The sequence below is a fragment of the Megalops cyprinoides genome, chromosome 20 (genome assembly GCF_013368585.1).
Source record: "Megalops cyprinoides isolate fMegCyp1 chromosome 20, fMegCyp1.pri, whole genome shotgun sequence".
Taxonomy (NCBI): Eukaryota; Metazoa; Chordata; class Actinopteri; order Elopiformes; family Megalopidae; genus Megalops; species Megalops cyprinoides.
The window spans coordinates 720,383-741,387 of record NC_050602.1 but is presented as its reverse complement, the minus strand read 5'-3'; the positions used below and the strand labels follow the sequence as shown (position 1 = coordinate 741,387).

General features: G+C 41.5%; 1 protein-coding gene across 2 annotated transcripts in view; it reads left to right on the top strand.

The window, feature by feature from the left end:
* Positions 1–535: 535 nt before the first annotated feature.
* Positions 536–21,005, top strand: part of LOC118795877 (carboxyl-terminal PDZ ligand of neuronal nitric oxide synthase protein-like) — a 121,874-nt gene continuing 101,404 nt past the window's right edge. Inside the window, exons 1-2 of one of the 2 annotated variants that reach the window (XM_036554636.1) lie at positions 536–1,035; positions 1,426–1,497. In XM_036554636.1, the coding sequence (XP_036410529.1) occupies positions 931–1,035; positions 1,426–1,497 (177 nt within the window). In that variant the 5' untranslated portion in view covers positions 536–930. Of the gene's footprint in view, positions 1,036–1,425; positions 1,498–21,005 lie in introns of those variants that run through there. The other variant, XM_036554639.1, reaches the window with a different exon arrangement.

The window sequence follows — 21,005 nt, the reverse complement described above, 5'->3', positions numbered from 1 at the left end:
CTTTTAGGGATTGATGGTCTGACAGGGAAGCTATCAGAAATGGCCTGAATATTAATTTAGATGAGTGTTATGGAGGGTGAATCCACCCATTTTAACATGTAAAACAGGATTTATTGGTGCAAGTACAGTTTCATAGTATAGCGTAACGATGACATCACGGGTAAATATCAATCACTTAAGGGCAATCGATTCAAATGAGTTGTATATCCCTTTCAATATTCCTGTAGGTCGCACTGTTGTGGCAAACAGCTGCAAAATATACACGAATGTGAAGTCAGTCACCAAACAGGACATGCTAAAACGTAAACGTTTAAATTGTACTCAGCGAACACACACACCTGCCTGCAACATGCCCTAAGGTACCGCTAGGTGTCACAAATCGCGTCACTGGATTGAGAGGTTTAAATTAATGAGGAAAGCAAAGCTTTCTCCCCTCCTCCTAATCCATGATGTTACGCTGTTCCAATCAAAGCAGGTGGAATTCCCAGATTCAGCCAATCATGCCTTACTCCCGATTTATCCGCGTCCGGGAGCTTGTTTCCCAGTCATGGCGCTGCTGTGAACTAGGCACGCGCAAATGCAAAAGCAGAATTTTTGAAGTGTTTCGTTCGGAAAGAAAACAGCCCAGCTTCACCGTAACACTCCTTTATGTGTTTCTGTCGTGATTGCTTTTCGAGGAGGAATCGATGCCGGTATCGACGCTCACTTGCTAATATTGTGCAAGAGTGAGGAGGAGAGAGGAATTGAGCGTCAAGTATCAATTGCGTCAAAGTTAGCTACGCCGGCTACCAGATTTTATTACTCTGCCTTTTCTTGGGCTATAGAGAGACGGCGCAATGTGGAGTTCTGAACTATCGAGTCTGATGTGACTGAATTTCATTTTTTAGATTTAATTCGCTTATCATTTCAAATCACACATCCACGACGACCATGTCAGGGAAAACCAGATACAATTTAGTTGATGATGATCACGATTTAAGGATTCCAATGCACAACGAGGAAGCTTTCCAGCACGGGGTCAATTTCGAAGCAAAGGTGAGGGGATTAAATTTACGACTCCAGTGGGTTTCAAAACAGTGTCAACCATTCCGGTTTTCTTCCAGTGTAGCTGTTTTCTGTGTTTGTAATGGTTACTAGAGAAGTAGCCCAGTACACTATAGGCAGTGTAATGGCCATTCGATGCCTGGTCACCTTGTTTCCCTTTAAATGTGTGTTGTATTGCTCCACGTGCATGCTGTACTGTATTGTAAAGCAGTTCATCGTAGCCAGCGAAAAATGGACCTGCAATTGTTGGAGTGCAGTTGTTTTTCGGTGACCATACATGAGGAGAGCTCGCCTAAGAATTTTTAATTTTCGACCGACTGAAACATATTTTGAAAGAGTAATTTACAAACATTTAGACATTTACAGATCTTTGTGTTTTAGTACATTGGTAGCCTGGATGTGGCACGGCCGAATAGCCGAGTGGAAATCGTGGCAGCGATGAGGAGGATTCGGGTGAGTAGTACACGGCTACACGGCTTCATATCGACTTTGCTTGTTCCTAGTGGACATTTTTGTAGTTTCCATAGGTTTAGGAAATGACATTCCACGACCGACGTCGTCGATCCAGAGTGAAGGGTAGTCGCTGCCTTGAAAGTTTTTGGGTTAGGGCTCATAATTTTAAAGTTGGTTATGTGTCCACTTCCCGCAAGATTCGTTTTCTGTATTTTGTATTGTTTTGCATGGTGTATCACTTCTCATTAAAATGTCGGTTATATTATGTCATGAGGACAGTTCTTATTGGGCAAAAATTGGACCACATCAGTGCCGGTTCCAATCTGGTGATGTATTATCAGCTATGCTGGTGTGTTGTTTCAGGCCTCTGAAATTGTCTAGCCAGTGCCCCCGCCAGATGATGATAGCTTGTGCATTTATTTATTGCATTTAACACTATGTGCTCACACGGTGAATGGACATATTTTCATCTCTTATGACTTAATTGCATTGGAAAGTTGTCAGTCATGTCGAATCCATTTATTCAGCTTCTGGAGGCAGTTCTTACCATTACTGTATAGTGGTGTAATGGTAGTTATTCTTATTGCCATACACCCTAAATATCAGGATTGTCTGAAAATAACTGTATAGTCAGTATATAGGTCAGTATAGTTTTGGCATTTTTTCGTTTTGAAACATTAAATGCTTATTGACATTTTTACAATGTCATCTTAATAAAAAACTCCCTGATTTAACCCAAGCAGCCATTTCTCTTCACGTGTAGGTTCAAAGTTTGAAGTTGGATCTTATTAGTTGCCCTATACCCTGTAGCTGTATAAATTAGATAGTACTGTGTCCTCAAACAGACCTTGCTCTCAGCTGAGAACTACTGTCTCATTGTGGAACTGTACACATTCTGTCCCTGTACTGTCACTATACTTACTGTATGCACTTTTGTATGTCGCTTTGGATAAAAGCGTCTGCTAATTATGTAAATGTAAATGTAAATATGTGTCGATGTGACAAGACTCCCGGCAAGATTCTGTAGAGACGTCCGTACCGTGGAGTGCTGCTGACTTGCGTTTGAGACCAGCCGCAGAGTTTATGATGAATTGGTCTGAATTGTTTTAATTACTTGGCTTTTTTTGAAGTAGAGCCTTCACATCTGTTGGCTTTTCTCCCAATTTAGAATCAAGTGGAGGGGAGAGGGGAGTGCATTATGGGATAGAATGCACACTTACAAAACCGTATTTAGAAACTGCCTTCAGAGACATGAAGAGCCTGAAGAGCTCTACTTGAATCAGCAGAAGTCTTAATTGTGGCTGTATATCAATATTGGCAGCACATTGCTAACGTGATTTGCTTTATGCAGTAGTATCAAAGGTGTTGCAGTGCAGCAGTTCAAGGCTTGATATTTTACATATGCAACATTTTAATTCAAAATAAATTACAGGTAGGGGAGCTGATAAACTATGTATCTCATGATTTATAGGGGATAAAAAATTGAATGAAAAATATTGAAAAAAAAACCCTGTGCATAAACAAAGAGAATCAATGAAACTAAAACTGATATTAGATTTTTGTTTGTAGCTAAAGCTGGGAGTAAACCTTTTTACTTATGTTGTTTGCTTACCACTGTGCTAGCCATTGTGGTCTCTCTAACTTTTTCAATACTCTCATTGATGGCTGATGTCCACGATCAACATGTAGCATTGGCATCGACAGCAGGCCACTACAGATTACATGTGGGGTACACTGTGGTGAGTATAGGTGATGGTCAGCCTGCTGAGACTGTCACCTCCTCTTAAATCTTTTCTGTCACATTTCTTCTGTTTCTTTTGAATCTGTCCTTTTGGAATGATATTGTTTGCTTTTATTCATTTGGTAGACACTTTTATCCAAAGCGACTTAGAAGTGAGGTACAATACAACACAAGCGAAAAACCGTATGGAGTCAACAACATTAGAAGCACTGCACGACCGGCTTTCGATGGTTGGCAAGGCAAGATGCAAACTAGCGCATAAAGCTAACGCGTGTGTTAAACCATTAGATTACATTTTTTTAACATAATTTTATATAGTTTTGAGACATGAGAAGTTCGTTTAGGAGGTAGTGTTTCAGGTGCTCAGGAGAGTGGAAGAGTAGTGTCTTGAGATGTTTCTTGAAGACAGACAGGGACTCGACAGAACAGAGGAAGGGTGGAAGTTCATTCCACCATCAGGGGACAACAGCAGAGAAAGTCCTGGATAGTGATTTTACACCGTGATACGACGGGACCACCAGGCACCATTTGGTAGCAGAGCTTAGGGGTCGGGAGGGAACACAAGGTTGCAGCAGTGAGTTCAGGTAGGTAGGTGCAGTTTTGTTGGTCATCCTATATGGAAGCATGAAGTCCTTGAACATGATGTGGGCAGCTACAGGGAGCCAGTGGATCAAGACCAAGAGAGGTGTAACGTGAGCCCGTTTTGGTTGGGTGAAAACCAGACATGCAGCCGCATTCTGTATCAATTGCAGAGGCTTAATAGTGCATGCAGGTAGGGCCAGCCAAGAGAGCATTGCAGTAGTCCAGTCTTGATGACCAGACCCTGGACAAGGAGCTGCACATCATACTCATATAGGTAGGGCCTGATTTTCCTGATGTTATACACTGCAAATCTGCATGATCTGGCAGTCACAGCAATGTGGTGGGTTAATTTTAGCTGGTCATCAATCACTACCCCCAGGTTCTTTGCAGAGCTGGATGGAGTTAGTGTTGTTGAGTCTAGCTGAACAGTGATGTCATGCTGGATCAATGGGCTGGCTGGGATGAGCTCAGCCTTGGATATGTTGAGATGAAGGTGGCGCTCCATCCAGGAGGGGGCCAAGCACTGATCCCTGAGGTACCGCAGTGGATAGCTGGTGGGACTTAGACTCCCCACACCTCCAGGATACCTTGAAGGATCTGTCTGTGTGGTAGGGCTCAAGCCAGCGAAATGCAGTGCCGGTGATGCCCAGTTCAGAGAGGGTGGACAGAAGGATCTGGTGGTTCACTGTGTCAAATGCGGTGGACAGGTCTAGTGGGATGAGGGCCAGCGACATGGAGGCAGTTCTCGCCGCTTAGCCTACTTAGGAGTCATGCCATATCAAATTACCCAGTTTGAGAAAAATTTCCCAGGTCACCCTCTCAGATTCCCCTGAAAAAAATCACAGGTGCTCTTATACCAAACTTATGGAGAAATCCCAAATATTAGGTCTGTATTTCTAATAGTTCTGAAACTACAGCCCTTTGAAATTTTAATTAATTTTATGCATTTTGCCGAATGAGCCTTTCAGTCCAACTTATGACATTCATAGCTCCTTTGATATAGCATGTACAGCTTTGAAATTTTGTGATTAAGGCTAATGTTTTCTGTAGAATTCAAAAATTGTAATCATATCAGGTGTATCATATGTACTTTTCCTCCTACGAGGCTCTGAATATGGCCGAAAATTCAATACATAACAAAACGACACCCCCAACGACAGGAGTGTAGGAATTTTTGAAATGTGCTCGATTTTCAAATTTCCTCACAATTGCCTATGTTCATGTCCTCATTTGACCATGTGGGCAGTTAACCATCATTTTCATATTTTTACCATGTATTCTATATACATATATATCAGAAGATGATCTGACAATGAATGAACTGAATTTCAGAAATCCTTGTTTTCTTGAATAAGTAATTTTATGACATTCATCTTCCAATCTATTTTCAAGATTACAATGAGATAAAGCACTGGTCTCCATCTTGATGACCTGAGTGATTATGATAATCCTAAACCCACTCGCTTTAATATAAGGAAAAAATTGCGCAATCTTTCTGACGTGTCTGGGCAAGTGAGGATTAATTCATTAAGCAATACTTACCCAAGATCATGTACTTCTTGCTGATGTTAGATGCATGTTAGAAGTACCAACATGTTTCACTGTCATCACAGCAAGAACACATTAATAGTGACAAATTTAATATCTAAAGTTAAAAAAATGATTGATGAAAAAAAAATGAATTTTGTCTTTTCAATGCATAAATCTGATTTATGCTTTTATCAAAAATGATTTAAACAATAATTCATATTTTCGTATGTAAATGTGAACCATCTGAATATTGCATAGTTGCATATTTGACAAAGACAATATTTTGCAAATATTTCAGCAAACAAAACAAATGTCAATTTGTGACACTGATACAATCTTGAGTATTTAATGTGCATTAAAAAAATCATAACTCCATAAGGAAGCTCAGCAACAACATATTTTTGTCAGATCATCTTCAGATATATAAGAATACATGGTAAAAATATGAAAATGATGCTTAACTGCCCACATGGTCAAATGAGGACATAAAAATAGGCAATTTTGAGGAAATTATAAAAAATTATCCTGACACTGACCTATAACAGTAATAAATATGGTTACTGCATACACAAGGCCTAATATGTCGTAAATGACAGGGGAAAAAAGAGCCTTGTACGAGAAAGTACATATGATACACCTGATCTGATGACATTTTTGAATTCTACAGAAAAAAGTTATCCCTAATCACAAAGTTTCAAAGCTGTACATGCCATATCAAAGGATGTATGAATGTCAGAAGTTGGACCGAAAGGCTCTTTCGGCAAAATGCATAAAATTTATTAAAATTTCAAAGGGCTGTAGTTTCAAAACTATTAGAGATACAGACCTAATATTTGGGATTTCTCTGTAAGTTTGGTATAAGAGCACCTGTGAATTTTTTTCAGGGGAATCTGAGAGGGTGACCTGGGACCCTCTGGATGATTTGATGTGGAATGAGCCTTAAATGTGGTGGGGAAGGTGCCAGTGGTGTTAATGATGTGTGTGAGTGCAGGTAAGAATATGGGAGAGAGCCTGTAGGAGATGGGAGGGAATTGGGTCTAGGGCGCAGGTGGTGGGTTAGTTAGAGAGTAGAAACTTAGAGATGTCAGCCTCAGGGATAGGAAAGAATGTGGACAGTTGTGTGTTGCATGTGGGTTGAGACTGGCTGTGAATGTGTGGAGTGGAGAACTGATTGCTGATGGCTTCCACCTTTCCAGTGAAAAAAAGTGGCAGAGTAATCAGCAGTCAGAGGTGGAGGTGGAAGTGGTGGAAGGCAGAGGAGAGTGTTGAACATCGTGAACAGTTTGTGGGTGTCTGAGGTGCTGTTGATTTTGCCCTTGTGGTAAGCAGCCTTAGCAGTAGAGATGTGCGAGGTGTGTCGCAGGTCTTTGTCGCAGGTCTTTACACAGATATGTCTTCATACAAGGAGGGCTTCACAAGAGCCTTCGTCAGCACTACTGACATATTTAAATAGATATGTAAGCTGTGTTCACAGCTGAAGACACCTATTTCATTACCACAACAAAAGTTCTGACGTGTGAATGGCTTTCTCGATGCTGAAACTGTACCACTTAATCTAACAATTGTAGTGGTTAAAGTAACACTTCTAAGCACGGAGATTGATAACCACATAGACAAAACTAGCAAATTCTAACCATACATCAACACACATACAGTGGTAACACACAAACAAAACTAACAAACTCCTAGCTAGCAACAGCACTACTCTGAATACCCTGAAAACAGTACACAGCACTCATGAAATTTAACAGACTACTGTAGACTCCCAGTGACAAGCATTCTGTCATCAGGAGTCTACAGTAGTCTTACGTTTCTGTGCAAGGTGATGAAATTTATTTAAATGAGGGATTGTTCATGCTTCAGTGAGTGTTTCCAGTTTGAGTACCTCCTGGCATACTTCCATTAACCCCTACCAAGTCAGGCAGATCGCACTGATCTTACAAGTGTAAGCTGTAAACTCCAGACTTACCTCTGGAGTCTACAGTTCTCTCTGATTGGAATGGGAAAAATGATGGAATCAGTTAAGTGGCATTAAGAGATAAACAGTGTGCGTGTGGTTCTGTGCACATGTGTCTCTCAGAAGGGGGTATTACCTGCAGTTTTTACCTATGTGTTTGACTGAGCATGTGCCTACATGCTGGTGAGCCTTGAACTCAAGTCCTTTCACCAAGGGTGCAGGAGAAGGTAAAACATCAGAGCCATTCACGGGCTGGTGCGGGCCCTCCAGGAAGAGCACCACTGTGTCAGAATAACTGTCAAAGCAAAAATTATAGAATCTTTACACTTTTAGTCAAATGTGCAGTGCACACATCTAAGGTTGATTATCATTGCATTTTTTAGTGTTTTGTAATAGTATGAATTGGTTTTGTAGTGGCATTCAGACCAAGGAAGGGTAGATGTTCCATGAAGTTTAATGAATGGTAAGTGTAATGTGGTATGGACCAGATCTTGTAGAGGTTGCCATTGCTCACTACCGTTATACCTTGAAGTAAGATATTTACCTGAATTGCTTCAACAGATATTGAGATATATGAATGCATACTCGCACAGGCACTCAAGGATCATATTCTTCAACAATTTTTGAATTGGATGTAGAAATGTTATTAACTTACATCTCTTGTTGTCACAGAATTGGGGTGCTCATTCATGTTGAGACCCAGTGTATGTTGCGGCTGAGTTGGTCCATATTGAGGGGTTTACAAGTTAAGCACACAGTCCTGAGGCTGCAGGTTAAGCCTCCAGATGCAGCAATGCACTTTACTCGAGCTGCTTCAGTAAACATGAATGGATGTGATGTAATATACATAGGGTAAGTGTTACGACCCCGTCTAGGGTGAGGTGCAGCATAAAATAAAACGTGTGGACACCCGTGTGTTTTCATTTTGCTCTGTGTCAGTCCCAGAGACTGTTTCGCGGCAGCGCAAGCTTTGTGAAGCCACTCGCGAAAAGAGTTTACATAATCCAGCACGTTATGCTCAGCACAATTTTCACTAGACACCAGGGATTCACATAACAGTTTCAGCGGTCCACGAATCCTATGGCCAAATACCAGTTCTGCAGGATTGAAACCAAGGGACTCCTGCATAGACTCCCACATGGCAAATAAAACGAGGGGAAGTCCCTCGTCCCACTCATTACCCGAACTCAGGCAATAGGTCCACAACATAGACTTGAGAGTCTGATGGAAGCACTCCAGCGCACCTTGGGACTCCGGATGATAAGCACTAGACAGCCGGTGTCTCACGGACAACTGTTGTAGGATTTGGGCCAACAGTTTGGAGGTGAAATTTGTACCTTAGTCCATTTGAACGACCTTAGGTAACCCGAAGGTAGAACAGAATTTCACCAGTGCCTTCACAACTGGCTTTGCCTCGAGCGTGCGTAGTGGCACAGCTTCAGGGTAGTGTGTGGCAGCACACATCAAGGTCAAAACATACTGATGCCCTGATTTTGTTTTAGGCAGGGGACCCACACAATCAATAATAAGCCTCTCAAACGGCTCACCGATAACTGGGATAGGGTGAAGCGGAGCCTGGGGAATCACCTGATTAGGCTTCCCTGCCAACTGACAAGTGTGACACGAACAACAATATTTCGACACATCCGTCTTTAACCCGGGCCAAAAGAAATATCGGGAGACCCGATGATAGGTTTTCCGGACCCCTAAATGACCAGCCAAGGCATTGTCATGTGCTAAAGCCTTGTGGCCGATATCCGACAGGAACAACAAGCTGATAACTTGTGTTCCACCCCATATCATCTTGCGTAGTCTGTGTCCATTTTAGCATCAGAATTTCCTGATCATAAAAGTAAGCTGCCTTTTTGGTTTTCAGCTCATTGTAGGGAACAACGGCAGAAAAACATGTCGACAGGGAGGGGTCAGCCTTTTGAGCTGCTAGGAGCTGCTCCTTCCCGATTTTTAAAGGCGGTGTTTTATCATCCTCAACCAAAGAAAACTGCAGCTCAGTCGGGGACCTAAAAACCGGAGACACATTTGCCTCTGAGGACACACTGGACACGTTCATAAACGTGTTGGCAAGGTCCACGTCCTTGCCAAACTTGCGCGCCTGAGCACGCGTCACCACACAGGCCGAGAAGGTAGAAGGAAACTGGTCAGCTACCTGGTCACACACACTTGGTTCATCAACCACCTCAGGCAAAGGAAACACTTTACTTCCTGCCAAATCGTTGCCAAGGAGGAGAGAAACCCCTTCCACAGGCAATCGTGAACACACCCCAATCCGTACTTAACCAGACACGAGCTTAGAGTCTAGGTAAATGGTATGTAGGGAAACTGACACACAGCCCAGCTCGATACCACACACCAACACATGCGACCCACAAAATGACGCCTCAGAGAAAGGAAGCACATCGTCGAGAATAAGAGATTGTGCCACACCGGTGTCTCTCAGCACAGTAACAGGTTGTTGGTCTTTTTTTCATTACTAAAAGAAACAAAAGCTTTCCCCAAGAACGGGCTATAACCAGCATCACACCCTTCCACAACAGGTGAGTCAGATACCGGTGGCACAGTGGAGCAACGCAACACTTTTGGGATCCAAACATTTTTTATTCTGAGCCTTGCAGTCCGCAATCAAATGACCAGGCTCATGACAATAAAAACATTCCCGTTTTTCTCCTGCACCAGGGGAACTGGCGGGCCGAGACATTTTCATGCCGTCCTGTCCCGAGGCTGAGAACCCCCTTGGTTCTTTTGCCACCTGCGGCGTTAGCCTCTCCCAAGTGCGTGCTGAAAATACCGTCTTATGGGTTAACACAAAGTCATCCGCCAGAACAGCAGCATCAGACAAAGGCATCACTTTCTGCTTGTTTAGGTACACAGCAATATCCTCGTGCAAACACCTCTTAAAATCCACCAGCAGAACCAATTCACAGAGCTGCTCAAAAGTAACCACCTTACTGGCTGCACACCATTTGTCAAAATGTGCCGCTTTTTCATGGGCGAATTCCACCAATGTATGGTCAGCAGTTTTTGTGTGTTTCCGGAACTTTTGCCAGTAAGCTTCAGGGACAAGCTCGTACGCACGCAGTACAGTGCTCTTAACCACGTCATAATTTAAACTCTGTTCAATCGAAAAGGCCGAACAAACCTCTTGAGCTTTCCCGACTAACTTGCACACTCGAGGGCAGTAAAATACAAATCCACCTCCGATTCACGAAATGGAGGCACCAGACTGATATGCCGACTCACATCAAAATCAGGAGCACTGGAAGCTATCACTGGACTCTATGGGAGATGAGCGAATGGGAGTGGTAGCTGCAGCAAAGTGTAAGAGCTGCAAGCCCCCAAATTTTATGTTATGACCCCGTCTAGGGTGAGGTGCAACATAAAATAAAATGTGTGGACACCTGCTTTCTTGTCTCCAGTCCAGAACACAGACACCGCAAATAAAGCCAGGGTTCTTTTATTAACGCAAAACTTCAGGGATGGGCAAGGCTAAAATAACAAACATAACACAACTTGCTGAGGAGGAAGGGAATAAATGACCAAAGAAAATAAGAAAACAAAATACAATCTCTTCCATGACTCCCTAACTATCCAAAACCAGGAGAAAAAGAAAAACTAACAACAGAAAACGGCACCCACCCCCTAATACCCACTGGCTAAACCACAAAACGGTAACACGAAGTATTTACAGTATTCTACAAATACCCACAAAAACAGAGAGCGCATGCACACAAACACGCATCATCGAGTATCACTATCAGAGGGGAAGCACCGCTCCATCCCGAGGTTTCCTCCTTTTAAATCTTCCTGCTCATTTCTCACCCAATCACAGCGGGGCGCCAATCTGCAGGGGAAAAAAAAGAAAACGGAGGGTGGAACGGCGCGAACAGTAGTCTACGTCTCAGGACGTAACAGTAAGATATGCTAAAAATGTAAGACACTCTGGATAAGGGTGCCTGCTGAGTAACGTGAGTTAATTGAGCTTAGACACTGCCCTGTTTCTGCGAGCTCAGAGCAGCGGTGTATAGCTAGAATGGCTCTCTCACTGAGTCCTGTCAGGAGTCCAGAGTAACAGACGCAAGTGAGCTTAGATGGGAAGCAGCTTTGTTCCATTTCTCACTCGGACCCATGGAGGAGGATTCAGTCCCGCAGCTAACATTTTGTTGTTGGTGACAGTCTGTTCCTGTCCAATAAAAATGCACACTGGGTAAGGTTAAGACTCCCAAGGCAGCTGTGTGAGAAAGTTGGACATCTCATGTACAAGTGCTTTCTTTCAGGGCTGCTTGCTGGGTGTGTGATTAATAAACCCAGCCAAACACCCTGGGGTTCATTTTGAAATGTGTGCAGGCTCTTTCCAGTATACGTTGTAAGTGGTTGTAAGATAACCTCAATGATAATTTTTCAGGGAATAGCTGACTTGTTAGACTAAACAAACCATGGGGGGAACCAACAGCAGTGGCCAAGTAATTGCAAATACAGTATAATGTCTGTAATTTAGGTACTGGTATCAAATGTTAATTAGTGTGGTTGCCCTTCTCCACAAACACCAAACAAATGCCAAATTGACCGGTTCATTCACTTTTGGTGTGCTTGTACTTTTATAAATTTGTAGTTTTATAGCAATATTTAAAAAAAAAAACACTAATTTTACCCCCATTATAAAATGTGTAGGAATTTAGAATGCGGGCTGCACTCTTCTGTTACAAACTTTTCGAACTGCCATATCTTTGTGAATTTTGGCTCTACACCAGACACAGAGGGAGTAGGGAGAGAGACAGTGACTCCAATGCACACACATTCGCGACTACCGTCAATAATGCAAACAGGCAACCACACATTACATTTTCTTCAGAAAAAGCACAAAAATCTAATTTCAGCCTTAAGAGTTAGGCCCCATATCTGTACAGCTATATGCTTACTCCCATATTTATATAGCCTGTTTACCTTATGCCATTTTTGGGGTGACAAAAATAACCACAATTGCTTATTACAGACATTTATGTCTCTTCTTGCTAACCTAATTTATAATGACAGAATTCAGATATATTATCATTTATTCATTTGGCAATCATTCTTATCCAGAGCAACTTACAAAAAGTTCTTCAAGAATTTGGATAGTCTCATAGAACCACACAGTAATAATGCAGGCCTTTGGCACTTTATTATTCCTCCATCCTCTCCATCTTAATTGCCCTGCTGTAGTGGTGCCAGAAATCCATAACAGTTTTAGCCACCCCACATCTTAGTGGAAGCTGGTTAGTGCCACAGCAACAAGCAGCTTTCACTATTTACACTCATTTGCCTCCATTAAAATCTGGAGTGGCTCAAATTGCTTTGCATTGGGAGGGCTGTCCCTGGTGCCGCTTCATTGACCATTGACCAAGGCAGATTTTACTTTCACAGTAAAAACAAATGTGTCACCTGAATTTAGTCCATCTTTTTACTATGTCTCAGAGTTGGAGTCAAGACCACACTCTACTGCATCTGCGATGCCACACATAAGTCACTTGCTATGATTTTTATTTCCCTCAGGATATTAAATAACACCTGAGATGAATATCTGAGATTTTCCATCCGAAGTTGATCCAAAGTTGATTTTATTTTAGCAGGAGGCCAGTAACACTCATGCAGCCAAGAAATCACTTTAAAAAATTAAAAGCCTCAAAACGGTCTGCTCCTTTTTTGAGGTTTTACAAATATATGTTCACTGAACAACTATAAATTCACTGAGTTTAACCTAATGCTATCCCAGCTAGCTTTCCACCCTGTCCCTTACTGTGCTGAAAAATAGACTGCAATGAGTGGGGTATCTGTACATTGGACATAATAAACTTGGCACGGCGTCCATTCTTGGAATCACTTTCGAAAATAAGGTAGGCCTCAGCAGACCTTTCAGGTGAGATGCTATATCTGAACAGAACAGAAAAGCAGAATGCTATGTGTCAGACAGATGCTACTGAGGTCTTAAACGAAATGCAAAGGAGAACAAAGTTTTGGACTTTAAACATAAGGGGAAAGTAGGACTGATTTTTGTGTATGAATGTCAAATTTAATTAAAGGTAGATTACCAAAGTCTACACTGAATTCTGACGAACTAGAAAATTAGTATGTTTTGCAGAGTTTTAGGGTGACTTTATTGTATGGATAAAGGCAACTGAAAGGCAAATGTTTCAGCCATGATTTGGGTATATTAGTGATGACTGGCATGTTGCTGTAAGCCATGCATTTTGTCTTCACACTTCAGGCAGACTGTCAGTTGTCTATTTTAGGAAACTGGGTAGCATGTAACTTACAGTAGTGGAACATGGCTTCTTTTGTACTACAGCTTGAGGCTCAGTTTGGGTTTGAGATGGCTTTGGTACCCCGCTCTGGGTAAATTTGGACAGATCAAGCACTGTTTTCCTCAGGGGGGAATGCTGGGCTTGTGTTGCCTTCATTTGGGGCCCCCGTAGAGGAGCCTGTGTCCATGTAAAGGATTACGCAGTGCCCCCTGCTCTGTGGGAGGGAAGGGAGGGCTGCATTTGGTTAGATGGGATACACAGCAGGCATCACCTTACAGCAGTTCTGCCAGGGCAGCACATCCACTAGGCTTGCTTAAACTGTGACCAATGACAAGCTGGTATTAGTAAAATATTGATGTTTTCTGGCCTATTATTATAAAACCTGAATAATATTTATTAACTGGCCTGTTGTCATTATTGCTGTTGCTGTTAATATCAATAAATGTGTCATATATTTATTGTATGTATTTATTGTATTAACATGTGAATGTTTAAAAGAATAAATGGCCTAATTGTCATTATGTACAGTACTTGATGTTTGTATGAAATCATGGTATGCCTGATTAATTGCTCTGATTGCCCTTGAAACCTCTTTTCAGGTGTCTGAATGTGTTACGGTGCCAGACATCAGACCCGTCTGAGTTTATTACAGGGCTAAAGACTTGGTTGAACTGCAGAGATGTGGGCCTACCCAAAGTGGGGGTGAGTGGATGATTGGACGTGCTGCTGTCTCCGTCCAACAGGTATGGGAGGATGGAAGATAAATGCAGCCGCCGCAGTGGGTTCACTGGCCATCAGGAGAAGCCTGACCACAAGGGGGAGTGGAAGGGAGAAGGGGGAAGGTTCCTGTAAACTGGGAACCAGCTTCCTGGTTGGCTTGGAGATGCATGTGTGAAAGAGGTGTTCCTTCTCTGGACTGGCAGTGTTACACCATGCTTGTTCTCATAGAGGGAGGGGAGTTTTTGCTTTTCATCATACATACTGCACCTGATGAAAGCAATCTGTTGCGTAATTAAGGTGACTGAAAGTATCCGGAAATTCTTAATGTAGTTTAAGCTGACTTCTACGTGGCACAAAACATAAGTAGGTTTGGCTCATTGCTATTTGCTGTGTTTCGGAATCCTGAGCTCTTACCTTCGCCTCAGTAAGCAGGTATCCACACTTGCACTGTTTGAGAAATCCGTTTTATTCCACATGTGCATCAGTCTGTCAAACAGTGCTCCCCAGGATCCCCTTCTTTGCCCATTACAGAGCGTGGGTGTTAGTTGTCAGAGAATGCATGTGACTTTGCGTGTGAGCATTCCCACCTCCCTGCTGCTTTCTCAGCCAGGATGGACTTGGGTTGTGAGTGTAGTCGCACTGCACACAGGGGAAGCCAGGCTGCTACTGGAAGTGGTGTTGCTGGGCCAACAGGAGGCAGTCATCCCTTGCCATCAAGTAGAAAGCTCATGCCCCAGTCCGGTGATGGTGAGGCACTGTTAATCGAAAAAGGGGTTAAGCTCACTCTAGGGGTTCTGACTCACTCTGGTCATCCTATAGCACTAATCATTAAGAGATTAGGGGGTTCCCTGGTGTTTTGACAAAAGATTCCCAGTCTGGTAGTCTCTAGCTGGTTTAATCCTCCAGTTCAACTGACTAAGTAAGTCCCTCCCTGTCCACCTCTGTACACATGTGGTTATTGAGTAAAAGTTCTCAAGTTCAGGTTCAGGTTCAGGTTACTTTATTTGTAGATTTGGTTTGCAGTAAAGAGTCCTAATTCATGTACACACATGTAGTAACAGACAGACACTTGTCATACATCATTCATCTTTACACTTGCTCTACAGGCAACAAAGACCATAACACATAAAACATAAAACATAACATAAAAGTTCCCAGGGGTCCATTCTTTCCTAAGACATTTAAAAGTGTGCTAAAAGACAATAAAACAGTCAATAAAAGAGTTCAATCAATTAAAATAAAATAAAACTGAAAAAAAAATTAACAATTATACTATGACTTATTCTTTGTGATGGCTGCTGGAACAAAACTGTTTTTGTATCGTTTTGTTCTACAACTTGGAACTAAAAACCTGCGACCAGAAGGAAGGAGCTGAAACTGAGTTTGTTATTCGCTTTAGATGCCTGATATACAGGACCTCCAAATTAGCTTGTGACTCACCAATCAGCCTGCTAGACCACTTAACTATTTGATTGAGTTTTTGTTTTTTAGAGAAAGGTTTCCAAACCATGACACCAGAGAAAAAGATAAAACTGATTCAATGCTCCACAATCCTTGTGCAATGGTGGTTGAGCATTATAAATCTCATAAAGCACATTTACACACAGGAAAGACTTCATACAAACAGTTTCTTACTGCTAGCATAATATAAATCTTACACGCTTGTCAGAGCTCTCTTGTATTGTAGCCTGTCAGTGGGTAGGTTATTGTAAATGACTAATTCAGGACATCCATTAAGACATCATTACACTTGGAATTTAGATTGGAAAAGAACCAAATATTATATAATGTAAAGGTAGCCCCAAAGTAAGGGAAGCCCTATTATTCATCAGTGAATAAAGTCAATGGAAGGCCTCCCCATGACTTTTGGAGCTCAACTCCCACTATTTTCCTGCAGTTGAAACAGTCTGGCCCTGTTCACATCTGGTATTAACGTGCGTCTTGGGTGATCTGATCACAAGTGGACAGCTCTAAGTACGTCTGTTCACACCTGGCATTAAAATGCGTTCCCACATGCGTCTCGAGTGACCACTTGTGATCGGATCTCACTTCTCCGCTCTATATGCAAATAAACACGTACATCATTTCATGTTTGAATGAATCTTATGACTGTCACTATGAAATAATGCATGTTGTAAAAGCTGCAGCTGATCTTTTGTTAAATTCTGTTTATCGTTGGAAAAAGCATACACGCTAGATTAGAACATTCTGAACTTCACCGTATTTGTGTGGCACCTTGCCAGTATGGTAGAATTAAATATGCTAAGCAAGATATTATGTTTTCAAAGTTTCTTATGTTATTCACTGCAATGAAAATGTTTCATAGTGTAGTTTAATATCAAAGGGTGTTTGCTGGTTTGCAAGTATTGTGAATACATCTATGAATTACTTTTCTAAAACCGATCAAGCGTGCTTGTTACAGAAGAAGGGACATTCTAAAACGCTTAACGTGTAAAGGCTTAACGTGGATGAATGTTCCAAAACAACGTCCAGTGATCACCAAATTTCTCTCTGACATGTCTTGTCATAAACACTTCCACCTGTCAAAAAATCAAAACTGAAATCCTGTGAGTAGGCCTATGGACCTTATCTTACATTAAGCTTTTTCTTTACAATGGGCATCAATGGAGAGGAAAACACTAAATGTGAGATAACGACCATACTCCTAGGATTTCGGTTTTGATTTTTTTTGACAGGAGGGAGTGTTTCTGACAGGAGATGTCCGAGAGAAATTTGGTGATCATTGATCACAGTTTTGGAACATTAAGCATTTTAGAATGTCCCCTTGATAGCATATTCATGATAATAAATCTTGACTGCCACAATAGTCTACTAACATTTATTTGTAGAACTACAACACTTCACGTATTATTCATAATACCATTTTTCCATGTAATATATTGCATTACACTTTTGGGGCTTGGAAGCATTTGAGGTAGCTTGCGAACTCCAGTTGTTGTTGTCGCACTTTAAAACCCTTTTGCACGTAACTTATTTTTCGTGCTCTGTAGCGCGTTATGTTTTGCGTTATGTTTTCATTAGTATTATTATGCTTCTTATAGTTTCCAGTTAGCATTTGCCATATTTTTTTACGTTAAATCGCTGTTTCCTCAAAGCTAAAATTAGCTACAATTTTTCCAATCTCATGTTCTAATCGCACTGGTTTTAGTATACGTGCTAAACAGCTGATTAGTGATGTGCAGTTCATGAACGAACAAATCTTTTTGAATGAATCTTTGTTGTGAACTGAGTGTACTGAATTGCTAAAAGATTTGTTCCTTCCTCTTTGCGAACATGCACGCTGATTAGCTGGCATAGCAGCTATAACTCTCCCTCCAGTGGATATTAGCTATGCGGTCTGCCATGAAGCAGCCTATCACAAAACTGTATCAGCAGTATGTTCATGACGACAACTAGCCAATGGCTCAAATGCTAAAACACTCAAAGCATCTCGGCACTGGCCATCTCGGCACAGCGGCTCAGTGACTATGCTGACCATGGTGACAACAGCATGTGACTGACTCTGGAAGACTCTAAACGCCCCCACTATGTACTGTGTTCTGAATGACCTGATATACTGTTGACAAGTTCTCAGGACAAAGATTCTCTAACTGTGCTGACGATGTGGGACTGCAGAAATTCCGGTGACTACGAAGACTCTAAACTCCCCCTACTGACCTGATGAACTGTTGACAAGTTCTCAGTACAACAGTTCCTTCAGATTCCAAAGATTCACTGACTATGCTGACAAATTCCTAGTACACCAGTTCTGTTCCCCTCAAAAGAGTTACTGACTATGAATTTTTCGTTGTTTCTTTTTTTGTTCAATATTTTGACTGGGTTTTTTGAATGGAGGAAATTAACACATACTAGGGCTGTGCGATATGAGAATATATATCGTGTGACGATAGAAAAACATCTATCATTTCATATTATACTCTATTGTTTATTTCGTTGTGTCGCAAATCACACGCTTTACGGCAATATTTTTAATCATTTGGACGACGCTTTGCATTCTTCCACATTGCACGGATGCAGACAGGAAGGTGAATGTGACACAAAACTTGTTGAAAAGTGTTTTCTATTTACCTTTTTATATCTTATACATTAATATTTTATATATTGTTACATGCCTAACCCTTTTGCACGTAACTTATTTTTATGCTATGTAGCATGCATGTTACCTTACATGGTTCGTTATGGTTTCAGTTAGCATTTACTATATTTTTAACGTTAAATTGTTGTTTCCTCACAGCTAAAATTAGCTAGAATTTTTCCAATCTAATCCAATTTAATCGCACCTACGTGCAAAAGGGTTAATTGAAAATTTGCACAAAGGTTCTAAATACACAGGGAAAAATAATCAAATATGAGTACCTTTTATCTGTCGAGTATATAATTTAAAATGTAATAAGAAATAGGCCTTTCCATGTGGTTGTTTTATATAAACTATTTATTCATTGAATTTACAGAAAATGTGCTATATCGTGATATGTATCGTTATCGGGATATGAAATGACCTATATAGGGATATGAAATTTTGGTCATATCGCACAGCCCTAACACATACAGCTAAAAGCTACAGGTTCTAAGCTTCATTTTGATGTATAGGTTTCCAGCTGCCACACCAGGCTTTTGTCTCGCTAGCTCCTGCACCTGACTCGGTAGGAGCGACTACAGAATATAGCGACCATTTTTCAATAATATCTAGTAAATGAAATGACTAGTTAGTGAAATCAAAGTCCTATGTTGCAAACAGAATGGGCATTTTTATCTTGTAGCCATCCACAATAATATGAATCGATCTGAAGAAACATAACGGATGATGCACAGACATGTCAATCATGGCTTTTTTTTCCAAATAACGAGCAACTTCAGGTAGAAGAAATATCCGTTTCCATTGCATTATTTGTGCTTTACCGAATAACGTATTCTGATTCGGGTACCTCCCTAGTAGGCAGTCCTTCAGCATGGCCCAGGACACATTCATGTTCACACTGCTAAAAGAATATGGCCATATGCGGTCCAGACCACCTCCGAATGTGGTCTGAGCGATTGGATCTCAATGCGTCTTGGGTGCGTTCACACCTGCGCTGTCCACTTTTAATCTGATCACCCAAGACGCATGTTAATGCCAGGTGTGAACAGGGCCTCTGATTAGCAGCTTGTTTAAAAAGGTTGAATAAGTTCTTTGTCAGCTGGCCACATTTGTAGCAGACGTATACTGAAGATTTGCTTCCATGTGGATAGAGCTTTTCCACACCATAAAAGCAGCATCTTTACACCTTTACATTTCAAACTGGTAAGCCAGGGCCAACACATCCTAATCACTGAGGTGTCACTGTAAACAACACCCAAGGGCAGGTGGCACCAGGAGTGCCACTCTTCAATCTGCTCCAAATCCACGCAGTGAGAGCAGGGTAGTCACTTAACAAGGCACTGAGGTAACTTTTTTCCTTGCAGTGGTCTTCACAGCCCCTGGTAAATAAATAAATTTAGCATCAGAGTTTCTCATTGCCTCACACTGTCATTTACAGATAAGCTAGCAATGGAACAGTCAGCAAAGTTATGCCCAGCTTGGACTTGGGTTCATCTATTCAATTAAAAAAAAAAAAAAAAAAAATGAATGTAACCTTCTGCTCCTCTGTGTGTTTGAGCAGTTATGTATTAGTGCTGGTAGTGTCCACCTGCTGAGATCAAGTTTTTTTTAAGACACGTGATTTTGTCAATATATGAGCATCAACAACTAATATACATTTTACAGTTCAGACCAATATGTTAGTGTGTGATGAGCTTTTTCTTCATATTAACCTGTTTCTGGCTGTACACACCTTCAGGGTTGCTTCTCTTCCACGTTTTGAACAATAATGGTGAAGCTATTGGTGAATCTTTACTTCTTGTAAATACTCTAGATACTCCACCAGCCACACCCAGCTGCTCTCTGATTGGTGCAGCACTTAAAGGCCTTGTTTGCCACTGGCCAATCTAGACTACTTTTAGAATCAGTTATGTTGTCCCCTTCTGTGTAATCAGAGTGTCAAATACAAGTGGCTATTCTCTGAGCATAGAGACTAATGGTGCAGAGTGCCAAAGGCAGCCTGAAGAACCTCTCCCTTGCAGCCTTGAATCCTGCAGGTAATTGAATGCATGCTTGTAAAAATTGCTTTCCCAGTGATGGGTTCAAACAAGCTGGTCAGTAATCTTCTGGAAACTGAGATGAACAGAAGATGGGCAGAAGTGACAGCCCTGTTATTTCCTTTTTCTTTTTTTGATTTTAAATAATCATTTACTTTTTTGCCACAAGGCAGACAAAATGTACCATCCCCACATGGTCAACAGGAAGGTGGTGCATGGTGTGCTTATCTGCAGGAATGGGGGTCGCAAGCGCAAAACCACCATTCCTCCAAGCATGCGTACTGCTGCATTAGCCTTTAACATCACAGTAAGTCATTTTTCTAAATGACCTTTCCTGTGTTTAGACAGAACACTGAATTGTTGATCTGATGAACAAACAAAGATAAACTGCATCATGTTTGATTCATTTTTGTTCAAAGCTTTGCCTTTGCCCACAGGATCAGTGCTTCAGGGGGCAAAATATCATCCAGGCCCAATCCGCCAGTGCCAAGAGTCTCTTAATTTCCCTCACTGCATTGTTCCATTGGCTTTACCCATGGAGAGACCAAGA